A 19,779-nucleotide genomic window follows, 5' to 3' on the forward strand; every position below is an offset into this window, starting at 1 on the left:
GCGCCCTACTCATCTTAAACTTGCGGGGTCCCTCAGTGCTCTGCGCTATCACCTTTATTATTTAATTTGTATCTACAACCTCTCTTAGCCTCCCTCCGCAATACCCCGGCCACAATTTTCAACTATGCGGACGATCTTCAGTTAATCTTCCCCATTGATTCTCTTCCTTCCTCCTGTCTTAATTTCCAGTCTACCATGCTGGCCATTGCTGAGTGGATGTCTCACAGTCAATTGAAACTGAACCCCACAAAAACAGAGCTCGTACTAGTGGGAGGCTCCTCTAATCCATGGAATTCCACCTTTTGGCCTTCATCTTTGGGGATGGCTCCTACTCCTGTGCGCACTGTGAAGAGTCTGGGGGTGATCATCTCTGAAGACCTCTCTATGAGACCACAAATCAACTCAGTCACCTCATCCTGTTTTTTCCATCTAAGGCGGATTCGTAAAATCAGCAGGTTCCTTACCAGAGATGCCTTGATCTTAGTCATCCTTGCTCTTATCACCTCCAGACTCGACTATGCTAATATTCTGTATGTGGGGATTCCAGCATTCCACCTCCATCGGCTGCAACTGGTGCAGAATCAGGCTGCCCGTCTGATCTTCCACCAGCCGAAACATCAGCACGTCACCCCTCTTCTGCGCAACCTTCACTGGCTCCCTGTCTCCAAGCGCTGCACCTTTAAGCTTGGATGTACCATCTTCAAAGCCCTTTCTGACTCTGCTCCTGTCTTTATTTCATCTTGCCTGTCTCGTTACGTTCCCCACAGAGATCTCCGCTCAACATCTCTTAATTATCTTGTGGTCCCTAAATGCAGACGGAAAAAGCATGGAGGGCTGAGTTTCTCTGTCTTGGCTCCCTCCACCTGGAATTCCTTTCCAACTGCACTCCGTCTCTGCCCCAGTTATAACTGCTTTCGCAAATTGTTAAAAACCCTGTTATTCCAGTCAGCATTCGAGTAACTCCTTCTCCCTGGTCACCGTTTTTATTTTGTCAAGAGCGCCATGAAACCGTTGGTGAACGTGCGCGGTATAAATACTTTTAACGTAACGTAACGTAACGTATATTCACAACAGGCCTGGATTAGCAGAGAGAATAAATAGGATAGCAAAAAGTAGTACACAAAGGGAAGTGGCAAGCAGGCAGTCTCTTAAGAAAATATTGTGGGATGCTAATCCCCATGACATTCCCCATTTCTATTTTATTATCGTTTTTTGTTTTGGACCAGGCCCCTCTGACAACGGTGACGCCCACAAAGTGTAGTTTGAGATGCCCATCGCTACTTTGACACGCCCATCGCTGACAGCAGAACGCCAACACCCACAAGGGACTACTTTACCCCTAAGGTTGTTTGACCTTTTGTAATGTATATGGTGGCCAGATGTACAGCCTATGCCCATCTGCAGCAACTCCCCTTTACAATACTGTATTGGGTGTTGTGATTGGTGCTGTACTTCTTGAGATTACCCGCCTCAAGGGTTTCAGCTCTCTCTTTATAATAGTAGTATAGATTAGTTAGGAAAGATTGTGCAGGTTGACGGACTAACTATTTTTAGATATATGTTGTGTAGTATGTAAATAAAATTCTCTCTTGAGCACTGTTTAGGTATAATGTTATTTTCTCTTCTTTTTAGTTTGTGCTTCTTTGAATTTTACTTTTTCTTTATGGCTAGACAGTATGTTGTGTTTTATATACTTGTGTTCACATGTTGTCCAGTATGGAACATTAAACTAGAACATAGTAGGATAATCTCTAGATGGGATTCAATGGAATTCCAGAGCTTCACTGGATGGGTTCCTACTACGAAGTACTTAGCAGATTATCAACATTTTGTATATTTGAGCTTCTTCACTAAGGAGGGGCACAACACGAACACCTTTGTATACAGATGCTTTCCTGTAGAAGTGTTTTATTTAACTTCAAAGTTATGTATACCTAGCAGGTACACTAAATAGATGGCAGTACAGTTTACCAAGCTCAATCCTAGCTAACACACTCAAGTTCCATCAAGCGACCATATCCAGAATTGCAACACATCATGTCTGATTTTTAATTTCACCAGAGGTGGCAATACTTTATTTTGGTTCCTGTGTGTTTAGCTGCACAGTTATCATATTACCTTCTTGTTGTAGCTGAGCCAAGAAAAGTGCAAGGTAAGTATCTGATATTAGCTCGGGACCCGTCAAGAGAGAATTCAAGTTAAACCACTGAAAGAATGCAGAGAATATTTTATTAATGCTGAAGCAAGAGGACCAATATTACATTCACATACAAACATGTATTTAGGGCATAGCAACACCAACAACCAAATGGGGACACAGTGCGAAGACAGCAAATTTGACAAGAGTATATAAGAGATCAATATAAAGAGCAGACGTGGAGGGAGCAACTCCATTTGTTGATAGTGGAGATGCTGGTGTATTAATTGCCTGGGCTCATGGCTGAGCTGTGTTTCAGCTTATCATTATCACTAAAATTTTGAAAAGTACCTGCGCAGGGGTGCACAGTGTTCATATGAAAATACGTTTGGACCACACCTTGGGACATCTGTTACATAATATGTCTATTTTCAAGTGTAACCTACCTTTTGCCTCTTCATTAGAATTTTTTTCTGTAACCTATGCTTCTTGTTCTAACCTCTCAAATGCTTGGTTCATCAAAGATGATGATATGGTAACTTTTGCAACTGGTCTATGCAAATTATTCTAATACCTTTTATGTGCAGCAGTGCTATAGAATTGTTTTACATAAAATCTGATCATGACATAAATGTGTGTATGCACACACAACACACATACAAAAACATACAACCACTAACACCTGCGCTACATCCTCACTCATCCTAGAGGCATGCATTAAAACACTTATGACATATGTATGCGTCAATAGGGAAGCACAAGTAGTAAAGGACGTTAATCAAGCTGCTCTTTTGACAAAGTTGGTAACTGGCATGGTTCTATGGTTTCAATATACAGGAACAAAATATGTATCATTTCGGTTGGTTGCAATTTGTAATGTTTTGTTGAGCCATATGCAAGATGAGTCTACCTAGTTTACAGAGTAGAAGTAGGTGGCTTGGTTTATGTGCCTGTGCTACATAGTATGTCATTTTTCTGAAATGTAAGTTGTATGAAGTTGTTTTGGTACATCACAGCAATAGCTTTAAATATATTAAGCAAACAAATAAGAATGAGTGAAAAAGTATGTATAGATCTGTATGGGTTAGCTTCTACAGCGCGTGCCTAATTCCACTGTAAATAACCTCTGTGAATAACTAACACTCTTTGCATATTACCTCTTGGTGTTGGTTGCCACAGGGCCACATCATAGGACGATGGTTTTGGGCACGTCATGTGAAGTCAAACTACCACACACTATGCGAATTGGAGTTATGGCCTCCTGAAGATCACAAGTCCCACTCAGCCAATGGGTTGGTCAGATTGTGCAGTCCCAATACTTGCCAGATATGGAACTACATTCAACTGTTCAGCGTAAGCCCACTTTTTTTTTTAAGTCTTCAGTGTCAATTTCCCTTTTGAAACATACAGCTTTATTTAATTTTGGCATGCTGGACTTGCGCCTACTATACAAGTTAAGTATAGTCTATAATGTGGATGGTGCTTTGTCCATGTAGAGCCCACCTTGGTAGTTTGTGTACTTTCTTTTTGAAATCTCAGAGGGGCATTCAACAATTAAATGTTTCCCTTTCAGTAACAACCTTAACAGTCAGCTTCTAAATGAGAACGGCTATTCGGACTTGTTCAGAACATAAAATTACCTCTTTATTGGAAGCTTATTCATATTAGTATAGCTGTGCAATATGGAATTCAGTTTTGCCAATGCAGCTTCTTGTTCAGAGGTTGCTTGGTGGTCTAGTCAACTGGAGTATTCCCCAAGCGTACAGAAAGCCCTGGAAAAGCCCAAAAAGTAAGCTGAACCCAATCTTGGAATACACTTTAGAAGGCTCGGTACTGGAGAAGTCAGTGCTAGCAGGACAGGTATTGTAGGTACAGTGCAAAAACTGGCACTGATGTCAGAATGATTTGGTGAGGAGCCGAGCCAAAAGGAGCTAGCAGAGGATCTTTTTTATTGGGCGTTCTAGATATCCTACAAAGAATCGAGAAGGCAGGACAAATTTGCATTTCCTCTCTCTTGCTCAATTGTGACGTAATTCATTGGATCACCCTTGTCCTCGATTTGGCCATGATTAGAGTGGTTAGAGTAAGCCAATGAGTTTCCCATGATGGACACATTTCTTCACATAGGGTTACACAGCAGATACTACTGTACTGAGTTAATTTGAATGAGTAAGACTGGGTACCAATGAGGTCCAGAAGAATTCTTACCTCGTGGTACAAGAAAAGCAACTACCGTCCACAATTTGCTCCGATACATATTCCTCCAAACAAGTGAGTGGGCATGAAATAATTGGTACTGTTTAGCAGGACTGAGAGGTTGTAGGTTACTGGGACTTGACCCTGCCATTGAACGCAGGCTCAGAAATAAGAGTAGGTTTGGACAGCAAACGGAGATTAGCTCCTTGGCCATGAATGTGCCTGTCCTGGACCATGCCAATCAGAAGTTGGCACATAAAATATGCTCTTAGAGTATTCTCTGAATATGAAAATCAATTTCAGCAACCACACACATTATTAGAGAACAGTTAAAGGAGTCAATGTCAAAGATGTATGCATCCTCGCTGCCATGCCTAGTCCGTATCAAACAAGCCACTTTGGTACGGTGAGAGTCTGGGAATCGATGGACCAGATTGGGAGGGATATTAACGAGTTAAGGAGTTTCTCCTCTACAAGCAATATTACATTTTATGTAATAAAGCACGAGAAAATAGTATCCAATTGTGTGCACATTTTAATTTACTCACAGATGTTGCTGGCTGAAAACCAATCGTAAGTAAGAATCACTACAACTTTTGCACTGTCAGAAAATGTCCATGTTGGGCAAAATTGAGTTACAGAATATCTGTGGAGAATGAGCTATTCACACTTAATTCACTGGACCCTAATTTATTGAAATGCTGCACAATCAAGCATGCCTCACAATGGAGCTATGATAGTATTTATAAGTTATAAACTAATAACATGGCTACTATTCTTATTCCCAAATTGCACAATGCGATTTATAAAGAATGTAAATAATCCTCAAAATCATTCACAACTAGGCATTTTATTTGCTTAGCTCTTAAATTGTGATAGTTAGAAATTGTTTTGTAATTTTGAATTATACAATGTAGATACAAACACAAATAACAACAAGCATTTACAATGCAATAGGTATCGCAGCATTAAAGTTTGAGTTATTGTCATTGTGTATGATAATGCGTTGCATTAAATTTTTAGCAAACTTTGAATTGGTGAGTAGTGAGTGTGTGCAAGAGTATGCTGCCCTTGAAAGCAGTGTGGTAGAGCAGAGTTGAGCCCTTTAAAAGTGGGCGACCACCCACCCCAGCAGAATCCACTTAGAAACGTGAATATTAAACACAAGTGTTAGAAATCCTACCCTTGCAGCTTTGTGGGTGCGCAGATTGTATCACCCCTGAAGTTATTTGGACTGGGCTAAAATGTTACGTAGTGCCCCCGCCAGGGAAAATAGAGCATATATGTCGCCTCTGATGGGTTACCTTATGTTTCCGTGACTTCTGTAAATGGTCTGCACAGGCTGGCTCATCAAATCCCCCCCGGGGAAGAAGCTGAAGAGATCCGTGAGTACTGAGTGCACAGCTCCGCTCCTTTCGGGTTCCGCGTGCAGCTTTGAAAGTGCAGCAAGGATGAAGGGCTGCGTAGCTTTTTGGGAGGGTGGCGGAGGCCGCCTTTACCAATTTGGGAAGAAATTCGATGTGACTATTTTTCTACCTCTATACTACTTTCATCAGCGATTTTTCCTTCGAGTTCAAGCGCTCAGAAGATGGCTTGTTAGCGCTGCAGGAACGGAAATGCGTGTAAATAAATGCTTAACTGCCCAGTTTGCTCAGTCGTGCTCACAGACGAGGGCTGCAGGAAGTCCACCTGTTGTCTTGTTTATGCTGCCTTAGGACTGGTCAGCTTGTCTCGTTTGTTTATTTAGGAGTCAGAAATGCATTTTCATGTCAGTCAATGAATTTTCCTATTTGTGAAGTTTTTTTCCCCCCTCATATTTCAGTGTAACAAGTTTGTGGAATCGCCGCGCCCTCCGTCGTATTCAGTTGGACAACGGCTAATTTGTCAGTTGTAATGCAAATTGTCAGTTAGCGAGCTTCCACTCAAATTCCCACGTTTTGCCATTTCTAGTTGTTTTGCTTTCACGTTGTAGTGTTTTCAGTAACTAAGTGAACGTTGGCAAGGCGTTCGTGGGCGCGTCTATGGCTCTGTGTAGGTAGTGCTTATCATTGATTATTTCTAGGAGCTTTCTGTTTTTGCATGAGAAACACAATGCTACCTAGCCCTCAGTTTTGCTTTTTATGGCACCGTAAACAGCAGCTGTTCTTACTATTTTAGTAGTGCTCAGTGTATCGATCCGGTAAGGAAGAAGGGCTGAGTGAGCACTTCTGGGATGCAGACCTGTGTGACTTGCAGCAGTGAGCACTTTACTCGCAGAGCTGTAATATAGGATTAAAGGCGCACTCCTGTCTGACCAGCTTCACACAGCGAGGTCGAGTGAGTTGAGTTTAGATTACAGCTCTTCGGTTACTTCGGCGCAAGAAGGCTGGGTGACGTGAGCGAAACCGAAACCTTTCGTGGGGCGGGACTTCTGTCTTCGGAAGCCCGCGCACGCGCCCACGGAGAGAAGCAGTGCTGGTGACGCGGGGCTCCCATGCCCGAGGGAGAGCCCCGCGGAGGCTGCAGAAGTTTAGAATGGCGGTAAGTGGGACTTAGTGGGGTGGGGGGGGGGTTGCGCTCGTATGTATGCGGTGGTGGCCGGCGGCGGGGGGAGTTTCTGTATGTGTGTGTGCGTGCGTGTGTGTTGGTGTGCTCGTGTGTGTCTCTGTGTGCGCATGCGTAAGCAGAGGAGGTGTGTCTGTGTGGTACAGCTTTCCAGGAGAGGAGACAGGAGCTGGCCAAAGCGAGCGCGTTCACGTGCGCGTGGCCCGCTCAATTCCGAGCGCGCGGCCAGCTCCTGTCCCCTTTCCTGGAAAGAAGACTTGCTGACAATAGATCTCGGCGAGACCGCGCTTTCGCACGGTTACGCGATACCTAAAAAACAAATCCATTTAATTAAACCTCTTTGCAACTATGAAACGTCAGTGGAACATAAACATTGCACTCCTTCAGCTTTCCACTATTTTCCACGTTCACCCAATGGAAAGGACAACCTACCTTATTGAAATGACCATGACACGGGAATAAACTAGTTGAAACTTAGTAAAATAATTATTTCATGACAAAGCAAATGATTTAAAAAAAATATTCATTACCTGTTTTCCTATCTTTCGAACTGTAAACCAGTGCTCCTTATAATTACAAATAAATGCTCTTTCATCACTAGACAGAGAAAGAAGACAACAGACACCAAATTATGCTATCTTGTAAACATCTGTAGAACTGAATTCAACTTGCTTAACAACATACCTCGTGACAATAAGGTTGTATACTATACACAAACCAAAAATGGCCATTTGAGTATCTTTAATAGGATTTCAGTTGTTAAAAAGTAAAATCACATGCATATTAATAACAGGCATTTGCAATGCAATAGGTCTCGCATTTGTGAGAGTTTGAGCTACTGGCATTGTAAATGACAATGCCTTTTATTTATGTGTTTTGAAAACCTGCAAGCAGTGCAAAAACTTTGTACTTATAGTTGTTGCTGACGAGAAGCAAGGCTGGCAGCAACAGGGCCTCTTATACTGTCAGCCTTGATTCTTGTAAGCTAAGTGATGTTGACATTTGTCCCCTTGGAACTAGAGGCAGACCACTAACTCATCCCATGAAAATATAATAACTGGAAGAAGAACTAGGCAAGCTTTGAATTAACATCATGAGGCCAATAGGTTTATTGACTGACATTTACACCAGCATCAGGAGCTCCTACACACACACACATCACCAACAAAACAAAAGTAATTCTAATGTGGGAAAATTAACGGTACCCAAGCACATGTGTGACATGGATGGGTAAACAAACATTAACAGCACGCGAAATCAACAAAACGTCAAAGAAGTCATAACACAAAACTGATGGCAATCGTATGTAGCACAAAGTATGCACCCATATGAACCAAGGTGATCAATAGACTGACACTTTAAAAGACGTTCTCCATTGCCTTCCGTTCCTGCTCCATTCAGGCAGCCAATGATTTCTGCCAAACATGGTGGAGGGTTAAGTGATATGTCCCCTTGGAACTAGATACAGACCACCGACCCATCCCATGAATATATAATAGCTGGAGGCAGAACCAAGGCAAGCTTTGAATCAGCAACAAGAAGCTTTTATTAATTGAAATATACACCAGCATCACAAGCTCTTAGACACACATCACCCACAAAAGTAATTCTAGTGTGAGTAAAGGTATAGATTTTCAGACGAGCATTAACAGTACCTAAGCATATTAGTGAGCTAAGTTATTCACTATTGCGGCTAGAATTTCTAGATGGGTAAACAAACAGTACCAGTGTGCAAAAAAACAAAGCATCAAATAAATCATAATATAAAAATGTTGTAAAAATAGTGCACTGTGGCGCTTCATTCTGGCATTCTACGACAACATTTACCCATTCCGTACTTCTCCAGACTCCCTTTACAAAGCTTGATGGTCAACATGGGTTACATTTAGCAAAATAAAAGAACAGGAAGAGAGGCGGCAGTCTCACTGTTTCATAAAAACAGACCAGTGGAAAATGTGTTTAGTTCCTTTTAAACATTAACTGTTTTGAGACCAGATGGGGGCCTCTAAACCATAAGGATTAAGCCTGCCAATCAAGTGCGGTTCGTCCATTTATTATGATCAACAGAGACAGAGAAGGCCATTTTCATCCAAAGCTGAAGAAAACCACACCTTCCCTACAAATGTGGCATAGCTCTTCTGGCATTTGCGTGCAGATAGCAGACAGGAAACCACAAAGGGTTGACTCGTGGGCACATTTTGCAAGGTGAATGCAAAAGTAAGTGATGCGCTCGCTGGTAGCTAAGGAAGCTATTGCTAAATTAATCTGTTACAGCAGATGTGGTGCTTAATGTCAACAGCGCTGTTGTAAACTCGAAGTACGAGTTACTTACCGGTGTATCTGGTAGAGACGATTCTAGCCGCAGATTCCGTCACGTAGAATTATCCCCAGGCATGAGACTGGATCCGAAACACTTTTTGACACAGAATCCCTGAGCGCCCGGGGGACGGCATCGCCCGACTCCGCCCAGGCATTGTCCGCGTACGTGACGTCAGTGAGGTCACATAAGTCCCACCGCAGCGCGCCACGTCAGTTTTCTTCGGAGAACTTATCCGCGCCACAAAGCGGTGCCAAACACTGCAGTACCACAGGCAGGGAAAAGAATAAAGAACAGAGCTTAGCCCTGAACAACAACCCTGCCAGCACAAAGATAGCGCCCCCCCTACCCCCCTCCCCCACGGATTCAAGAAGACATGAGAAGTGTCATGAAAACATATACAGGACCACAAACCCAACCAATTACAATGAAGGGGAATCAGCTTGGGACAAACCAGGAACGGCAAAGCCCCAAGACAGCCTCATCACAGAGTGTGACAACCCTCATAAGGAACAAAGGGCAGAGGCACGGCCAAAAGACCCCAACCTAAAGGATAGTAGAGGGCCCAGAACCCTAGTAATAGAGGGGGTGAGGGGTGGAGGGTAGGCTCCAACCTGGAGCAACCAGAGCATAATTGCACCGAAGTACCTATAAACCTATCCTTCAATATGCCAAAAGGGGAGGAAAAGGAACAAATAAACAGGACGAACCTCCTGTCAGAAAGAGGGAGACAATGTACTCAAAGAAGGCAAAGTCCCCACATGGAGGCAGGTGCAGAAAGTCCCCGCAGAACGGGGAGCAAGGGCGGGTCGTGAATGAATCTGCGGCTAAAATCGTCTCTACCAGATACACCGTTACCAAAGGTAAGTAACTCGTACATCTGATAGAGACTACTAGCCGCAGATTCCTTCACGTAGAAGATACCCTAGCCATACCCAGGTGTAAGGAGGGTCTGCGAGAGGACCCCACCACCCTGGTCATAACAGAGGGTCCCACAGGGGCCGAGTCCCAAAGACAGGATGAGGAGCCCCAGGCAAGGGGAACACCCGCAAGCAGAGGACCACCAACCCCGAAGAGGATGTGGGGAAAAGAAGACAAGGGGTAGCCCGTCTTCACACAGCAGAGGAAACAAGGCAAGGCGAAAGGAGGCCAAAGTACCCCACGCCCATACGAGGCGGCAAAACCTTCTCCCAGGCCAAGACAAGGAAGAGGAGCACCGAAAGAGAAGAGCAACCTAGAGACTCCAAGGAAAGGAGGCAGAGCAAAGGCAAGCCTCCCCCTCCTGGAAACACACCCGTGAAGAGGGCAGCAGAGCCTAACCCAGCCAGAAGGCAAAGACCAGACAGAATTGCGCCGTCCGCAATTAGCAGGCGGAAGCCAAAAAGGGCAGCTCAAGGTCACACAGGAAGAACCATCCAGCGCCTAGCAGGGACAGACTGCACCCGAAAAGGGAACAAGACTCAGTGACCATCTCATCCCACAGGAAGGAGAGGTAGAACAGAGAGCAAGGCCCACTGGAAGGAGCGGACAAGGCAAGGATGACTGTCTCAACAAATCGCCAGGAAGGCACAATGGTGCAGAAGAACAGTAGGTCAGCACCAGCAAGTGCAGCCAGACGCCAAGAGCCCCGCGGAAGGATGCTCTCAGGGCAAGCCAGGCGCCAGCCAAAGACCGAGAGCAAGAAGGCGAGAAGGGTCCGGATAAGCTCCAGGGAAGGGGTCTGCACCCACAGTCCAAAAAGAAGTGGAATCAGGCAGAGCCAAGACGCCCACCCGCACACAGCAGGCCAGACCAGGTGAACAGTGCAGTGACCCCGGAGAAGGACACCCCGGGGCACAACTAAAGCCAACCCAAGCCATCAGCAAGAGGATTGCAACTGCAACATACCTTAACGCCAAGGAGAACAGAGTCCCGAAGGCGATCACAACTCCCCAGCACATAACAGAGCTATATAACAGCTACCTCTGCCCCACATAGGGCATGTTATGTCCCAAGACCTGGCAACCTCTTGGGAAAAGCCTCTGCAGCAGAGGACAACAGAAAGTCCCTGCGGAAAACCCGCAGAAGGCTTGTCAAGCAGCCAAAGAGAAAAACAGAAGGCCTAGTCTCAGGGCCAGCATGGTGTAGAAACTCAAAGCAAAATGAAGAAGGGCCGGCCAGCAGCCAACAGAACCACAGTCCCAACAAGGAGGACTCAAGTGGTCACGAAGGTCACAGAACACACAACGCCCCAACGGAAGAACACCTCCAAGAATTAGATCAACTCACAGGTCGCTGAGGGGGGAGAAGAAGGAGGAAGAAGCCCCGCCAAGAACCTCTGAATGGCCGAGTCCGCAAGGGCGTGGAACAAGAGAACACCATCAAAAGAAAGGTCCACCAGTCGTTCCCAAACGTTCTCCAGGAACACACTGTCTCGAAGCCAGGCATGCCGACGAAGGGCAACCGCAGAAGCCATGACACGACCTAGCACCTCCGAGGTGTCCAGAGCGGACCGAAGAATACATGCCGCCAGCTCCCAGCCATCCAACACATGATGCCTCAAATCAACACAGGCACCCTCCTGAGAAGCAGCAGACATAAGGGACTCCGCCAAGTCCCACAAGCAAGAGGTGGTCCTAGCCAAAACCACAGCAGAGCTGCGCTGGTTGAGGAGAACATATTGCACCCCCAGGAGTCCAGCCAGCGTGCCTCCTGTGACGGCGGAGACAACAGCAGCGGCAGAGAGGGAAAGGCACTCTGCAAAAGTGGGCCTCTGGTAGAGGGGTGGAGGGAGAGACACACCGGATCACACGGCGCCGGATGGTGGTGGTGTAGAAGGTGTTGGGGCACCGAGTCCCCCGTGGCGGGACGGCCCCAAGTCCCCAAAAGAGAAGAATGGAGTGAACCCTCGAAGGAAAGCAACAGCTCCCTACCACCAGAGCCCTGATGGAGAACCTCTAGAAGATGATACGCGGGGAAATGGGTAGCTGGATCACCCATGTGCAAAATTCCCACAGCCGTAGAAACAGCGCGAGCGAAGGCCGCACCCGCCTCTGTGGGTCCCCCAAGCCAACCGGAGGAAGGAAGGGCCAGGACAGGAAAGAAGGAAGAGGGACCGAGGAATGGGGGACTTGCGGCTCCTCCGGCGAAGACCGCAACCGCGGAGACGGCGTGGAGCCACCCTTAGACGACATCGGGGAAAAAGCCACAACGCGGCTGCCTGTCTCCAGCGAGGATGAAACCAGTAAGCGCCGAACTTCTGGAGAAGAGGAGGCATCCGAAGACGAGTCAATGACCCAACGTCGGCCTGGCGCTGCAGAATCCGCAATCTGAGGCAGGACATCGTTGTCCAGCGCCGGGGGAGACGCCTGGGCGGCCTCCATCACAGCGCACGGCACAGGAGTCCGGCACTGGGCGGCGATGGAGCAGCACCGAAAAGACGCTGACCGGACCTCCGACGAGGCAGCCCCCTGCGTGGAGGGATGTGAGGGACCCCGGGAAAGAACGAGGAGTCCCCCGCGATGCCTCAACCCATGACGTGATGAGAGGGGCCCTCTGCCGACCCCTGTGGCGCCGCCAGGGCCAGCAGCAGCCGGCGCCGAAGCGGCGTCACCTCTGCCTCAGACAAGATTGACGCCTGTCCAGAGGACCGAGAGCGGCTCGGGGTGCGTCCTGAGCCCCGGCGACCTCCCGCGGCAACACAGGGACTCCCGCAGGAGTCTGCAGTGAAGCAGAGGTGCCGTGGTCCGAAGGAGGGACCGCCGAAGGGCCGCACCCCAACGGCACCACATCCTCCAAAACTGGATCCGAGCCAGTCGGCGCCGGACCCGCCAGCGACTCCACGGAGGGCCCCGCACACTGCAAGGGATCCGCTGAGGTCCCAGGAGGGGAAGGAGGAGGAGGAGAAGCCAGTGAGGCCTGCAAGGCCGCCACATATGTCTCCATCTGGGCTCTAGACGCCCCCACACCGGGAAACGGCGGATAAGGGGACGACACGCGGGGTCCAACCACCTGCGGAAAGCCTGTACCCCCAACAGAGCGGGAACCGACCCTCGGGGACAAACAACAACACTTACCGACAGGTGAGCAACGCTCTTGCAACCTGGGAGAGGGACGATGTTGACGAGGGTAGTACCGGTTTCGGGAATCCTCCGCAGGGGCCTGGCGAGGTGATGACGCCGACCTGGAAATGAGAGCCGAGAGAAGTTTTATCCGGTGCTCCCGCTGGGACTTCGGTTTCACCTGCTGGCACGCCTCACAATCAGTGGAGTTGTGGTGTTCCCCCAAACACCACATGCAGATTGGGTGAGGATCTGTCGCCGACATCAGGCGACCACAAGACGAGCAGGTCTTAAAGTCCGAAGGCATTCGCACACTGTCCCCACGCACACGCAATAGCGTAAAGGGAAAGGCCTAAACAGGCCAGACCACTAACCGGATGCGCGTTGCATGCGGAAAAGGAAAAAACTGACGTAGGCGCGCCGGGGTGGGACTTACGTGACCTCGCTGACGTCACGTACGCGGACAACGCCTGGGCAGAGTCATGTGATGACGTCCCCCAGGCGCGCAGGGATGCTGTGGCAAAAAGTTTTCTGGATCCACTCTCATGCCTGGGGATAATTCTACGTGAAGGAATCTGCAGCTAGTAGTCTCCATCAGATAGAGGCTTCACAAAAGGGGTGCAGAGAACACCATTTTTTACTGTGCTGTGCACCAACCTTAAGCCCATCAGTCGCTACTCACCATCACTGTCAGCCACTGCGGAGCGAGGATCCTGTGGGGGGGGGGGCAGGCTCTCAGGTGCCGATGTGTAGCCAGGCAGTGCTGCAATCCACACTGCGAAAAGGGAGGGGTGGTGTGATACTCTGGTCTCAGACCGAAGCAGCCGCCATGCGACCGCAGCTAAACTACGCATATGAGGAGTTTTGGCAAGGATGAACAATGTCGGAGGATTGTAACATGTGTTCAGGTGCTGTGAATCCCCTGCTACAAAATGGTGTAGATCCTGTGAACCCCTTGCTACGGGATGGGTTAGCCCACTCACAACTGGTTTGGCAGAGCAACTTCTTTTTTACAAACAAACATCTTTACTGAGGAATGTATTGCAGTTGCAAAGAAATAGAAGGGGGCAGAGGAGTTAAAGCGAAAAGCCGTGCCACTGATAAGTGAGATGGCCTGAAAGACAATGCCTTTAAGCTGCCACAAGGAATCCAAAACAAGAGCAACAAGCTTTCGGAGAGAGGTTCGGATGAAGGCAGAAGGATCAGCTAAAGTAAACAAACCTTCTGGCGCTCTACGTCATGTCTACAGGGGCTCTAGGGATATTGGAGCTACCTACGTCAAGGCACGCATATAGCATCAATGGGGTCACGTACGAAGGGAAAGTGGGCGACGTCGAACTGCTGACAAAAGGGCGCATGGGCACCACTGTTAAAGTTAAAGAACTGCATTTTGCAGCTGTTGAAAAAAAAGTAAGGATTTTTAAAACTTGATTCAGGCGAGCAGCGTAGCACAAAAGAAAGGTGCACGGCCACCATGTTAAATCTGCAGCACGGTGTGGCGTATTGAAAAAATTTATATATTATTTAAAGTTGAAGCGTGACGTCACGGAGCTTTATAAAAAAAAAATGAAAAGCATTTGTTTGTTAACCTCAATATGGCGAGCGACGCATAAAGAAAGGCTTGTGCTGGTTGGAAAGAAAAACAAGCATTTGCAGGACAATAGGTCTCACATTATTAAAGTTTGAGCTATTGGTATTGCTAAATAATGCAACACCAATAGCTCAAACTTTAATAATGTGAGACCTATTGCATTGCAAATGCTTGTTTTTATATAGCGCTAAGTCGTAACCCAAAACAAATTCATTCGAGGGACTAGGACCAAAAAAGTAGGGGGGGTGGTTCTTTTACAGGACTTTATATCTATTTCAAGTGATCCCTAGGCAGCACATTCGTTTTAAAACCATAAATAAAAGGCATTGTCATTTACAATGCCAATAGCTTAAACTTGCGTAACTGCGAGACCTATTGCATTTCAAATGATTGTCTGTCAAGGGAATCATCATTGTAGCATGAGGCTACTGCATAAAAGCAGACTATGTGATTTTCACAAACCTCTACACTTGCATCACTCATCCTGTACATGCACTACTCACCCTGCACTGGCACACTGCTCACACTACTCACACACCCGCCACCCTGCACTCAGAGCTCTTAAAGTACACTCACACACTACTCACATAAACCATCTAACTCACCCCTCACAGACTGCTCACTCCTGCACCCACACTCACCTTGCACCTTCATGTATCACTCACTCTTAACTCACCACTACCCACCCTGCTCTCACACACTGCCCGCACAACTCTCACCATGCACTCACTCACACTACTCATCTTCAACTCACACTACTCATCTTCAACTCACAAGCCACTGACTTTGCCCTCCGACACTCACCCAGCACTGATGCACCACTCACCCTTCACTGGCGCACCCTCATCTTGCAAGAATACGCCACTCACTCTATCCCGACACTACATGCTCACCTTCTACTCGCACAACCCCCATCCTGCTGAGTCACCGTTAGCCCTGAACTCAAGCTCTTTCACCAGTAAGCCGATAACAGCCTGCAGGAGACATCTGGGGGAAGAGGAGGTAGTTGCTGCAGCAGAATCCAGGAGTTTGAACCAAGCAGGTTAGGTCACCGGAAACCTCAAGGGCCACTGCTACAGGTCTAGCATACCAGCCAATACAAGCTCAGACCTGCAACGCATCGCCCCCTTACTGTCACAGGACGGTCAGCCGACTGACTTTGAAGTGTACCACCTCAAACACCGCTCCTGCGCATGCCTCAGAGCGCTGCTGCCCCATACCATACTGGGATCACGGCCATGCTTAGTAAGACAGACACCAATTCCGGCAGAGCTCACAATCCACGAGCAAAATTGCAGAGAGTATTTGGAACAGGACAAATGACAGAAATCCACAAGTACACCAGCCCGGGTCTGACCATCATTCACTCTCACCACATGAGGTCAGCCATGCTGTAAAGTGCAACTGCCTCCGGACCGCCCCCACTCTTCACTCCCAGAATGGGAATGACAGCAGTAACAAAGGATTACTGGGCCCAGAGTAACTCACAGCCCAGCTTCAGATTAGTGCCTGGTCCGGGTCGGACTCACTTTTGAGCATCCACCACCGAGGTTGAGTCGGAACATGACCAGACAGTGTTTACACAACACAGAGGCAAGTGAGGACTCCACAGCCAATCAGCACTTCACAATTCTATACAGGGTACTAGGATTAGCTGCAATTCTGCCAATTGTGTCATTCATAGGACACTTTACGCTTAATATGCCACTTTCACTCAGAGACGACTCCCTGAATATGACCAGTAATGTGATTGGTTGTTAGGCGTTTTAGAAGTACAGAATTTACAGAGAAGTGTCCTGGGTAACTAGCTTTGCCTTGATTATCAGGTCTATATAGATGTTACGTACATATGGTTTCTATGGACTCAACATTTTCGTGCAATATAAACATGCATACATAAAAGAAAGAGTAAGAAGCGTTGTGCGAATCACCGGTTTTGATGGGCACCGTAGGAAAGTTCGTGGGGACCCAGTGGCAATAACAATAAACATTATTTCTTAAGCGCACACAAACTTTGATGCGCAATTACATTATGGTAATGAAATGGCGAGGTCATACACAAAAAAAACTGGGACTGAAGAAACAAACTTAAAAGAACAAACTTAAAAGAACCTGGCGAACTGCCATTAGGATCATAACACGAGTTAAGGCAATTAATAAGACCAACAAAAAAAAAAAAAGAAGATTAGCGTGCCCATGGAAATGTTATTTCCAGCACAGGTCACAACGCACATTGGGTTAGGACAACTGTGACCCAGCTTGTTTACTGGACTGAGCTTTCATCACATTAGCTAAAATGTAATTATTCTCCCAAGGACTGGGGAAAGGGTAGAGCACAGTCCTCGGGCACGCTTGTCAGGGCTCGGATGAGATCGCCCTGCACTGCTCCCAACCCGCCGTACCACAGTGCCTGGGTGCACCGACTGGTGCGAATCACTGATTCACTCTCGCGATGAAGGCAGCTTCCCTTGCAATCTCAGCAGGAGCCCTTCCACAGCTGCGCGCGCTCTCAGACCTAAAGTCAGCTGTGTGGGTAGGATCATTTGTAGGTGAGATTGGAACAACGGCGAGGAGAGTTCATTTTGAATAAAAAGTGCTATTGAATGGTCAATGAACATTTAAATATAGGCTAAAAGAGGCGTGCATAACCCCCAGAACATATGAAGACTTAGTGTTAAACCAATCCTTCTCATATTTATTACTGGCTAAAAGGATGTACATGTGACGATTTTAACACAAACATCTTGCTGGTGGCCCAAAACACAGGGAATCGTTATTTTTATGACTACTCTAACTTGTGCTTTTTGGGAGGGAGAGAGTGGGAGATGAGGTAGGATGCAGGACAAAAATACACAACAGCGCTCCTTGTATTTTTATGTTAAAGGGGGAAAGCAGAAATGTGTTTGCAGCCTCCAGTAATCCATAGAAAGCCGCGCGTACTGCGCGCGCCAGAGCCATATGGTTTCAATTATCACGACCGTGTCTGGGCACGAAAAGTGAAACCATATGGCAAGAATGCGCATAATAGACACCAATAGGCCATGGGCGGAGCAATGCGCCCGCCTTTGGCCTACTGTGTGCTGGCTTAAAAAAAAAAAACACGCAGGCAAAGGCCAATACCAGGCCACAAAGGTAAAAAGACACACATGAGCGTGTACAATTCCAGGGTCCATTTCAGAGCCCCGGACAAAAGGACTCTCGCCTGCGCGAGCACTTCTGCGCAGTGTAATGCAGGGCGCAAGCCCTAAAAAGCAGTTGCGGGAGATCATGTCTTGCCTGCAGCGGCACGCAAAGGAAAGTCTATGAGAAATTAGTGCTCACAGACTGTAAATAAAACATACTGAGCAATGACGCATGTAACTCATGGGAGGTCACAAAAGGAGAAAAGGCAATACTAAGGAGGGACTACTAAACCTATTCACGAATCAAAAGCAACCATTTAGAAAGGACAGTAATATGAGCCAATTGAAAAGATGGGCGAAAATAGGCAGGGCTTCAAGTCCATACCAGAATACAGCATGTCTTGAAGAGACAGCGCAAGCGATGCCTAGACAATACCTATAAAGCATTATTCCTTTGTGAAGATTACCTCCACACCAACAAAACCTTCAGCCATGTACTGGGAACAATTGCAACTGTCTTTGGTACTTTATATCTTCTATGATAACTCTATGCCATTTCCCAATCGTGTTCACAAGCAAAAACACATTTTCCAGTGAAAACAGAGCAGCGCATTCCCCCGTAGGCATGTCCTATTTTCTGGCGTCGTAAGAGTAACTAGCATCCAATCCAATCCAATTCAATGTTTTAAATACTTTTCCCCGGATTTCAATATTCAAACACCAATCAAGCAAAAAAAGCAAAAGGTGTAACACCTAAATGTCACAGTAAGAATTTACAAACATGTTTCTTACATATATAATCTGACAAGTAAAAATCACATAGGTAATGATATCCATTACCAGCAGTTTACAGTTCTAAATGTTTGGCTAATTCTTTCCTATTAATGTCTGACAAAATGGAATATGAACTGCTGCCACTTTTGTTAGTGGAAGCACCAAGAGATGTAATAAGAAGATGCACATTTTTCAAACAAAATGTAGTATTACATTGCAAATGCACAACTGGGACGATTAGAGCTGCCTATAAGAAAATAATTTTTACTCCCATGTTTAATTATTAGTTGCATTTTATTGTAACAGTCACAAACTACACAAATTATATAATGAAATTTAACAAACAGTACTCGCTAAGTGTAAAAGGTGCAGTCTCCTTATTTCTCGTGTAAGACTTTAAACTTATTGCTAGTCTACTTAAACACCTGAACCCACATAGCATATCTTTTCAATAGACACACGGTTTCTACAGAATAAAAGGAAGGAACTGAAAGAAGTGCCTTACATGGGATTGATTTGCAGGCTTTGATATTCCTGGCTATTGAAGAGTATCAACTCTAAACCCCACACTTCCAGGGCATTGCTGATCACCTGTAAAAGAAGTAGCTTTTTCATGAGTGTATTAAAATCTGGCACACAAGAGTAACTCAAAGCAACCATGGCTTTTAAAAACATTAGACAAAAACAACAGCAACACTTTAGCAATGCAATACTATTACGCAAATTCAAATTTCCTTCCTTGTTTGAAAAACATGAAATGTAAAGGCTATGATATTCAAACTTAATACTGCAGCATCAAGACAATAATATCATTCAAGAGAGTCCAGATAAATAAATGTTAACTAAAGGTTCTCATGGAATAAAGCAACACATGCATAATGAAAAAAGATACTTTTTATTGTCAAAACTTGAAAAGACAAGCATTAGAGCACAACAGTGATGTGCAGATATCACAAATAATAGCATAGTGAACCATGTCCATTTTATTGTTATGTAACCATTTTGACGGTAGTGAACTTGAACTGGTTGTATGCGAACTATCGTGGAAACAGCTATAA

General features: G+C 46.3%; 1 protein-coding gene across 2 annotated transcripts in view; it reads right to left on the reverse strand.

The window, feature by feature from the left end:
• ATXN3 (ataxin 3) overlaps positions 1–19,779 on the reverse strand; it is a 356,331-nt gene that overhangs the window by 230,267 nt on the left and 106,285 nt on the right. For both annotated transcript variants that reach the window (XM_078660070.1, XM_078660071.1), the window contains exons 4-6: positions 19,227–19,312; positions 7,408–7,474; positions 2,119–2,206 (exon numbers count right to left, since the gene is read on the reverse strand). In XM_078660070.1, coding sequence (XP_078516196.1) covers positions 2,119–2,206; positions 7,408–7,474; positions 19,227–19,312 — 241 coding nt within the window. The remainder of the gene's footprint in view (positions 1–2,118; positions 2,207–7,407; positions 7,475–19,226; positions 19,313–19,779) is intronic.

This window comes from Lissotriton helveticus, chromosome 9, assembly GCF_964261635.1.
Source record: "Lissotriton helveticus chromosome 9, aLisHel1.1, whole genome shotgun sequence".
In the NCBI taxonomy this organism is placed as follows: domain Eukaryota; kingdom Metazoa; phylum Chordata; class Amphibia; order Caudata; family Salamandridae; genus Lissotriton; species Lissotriton helveticus.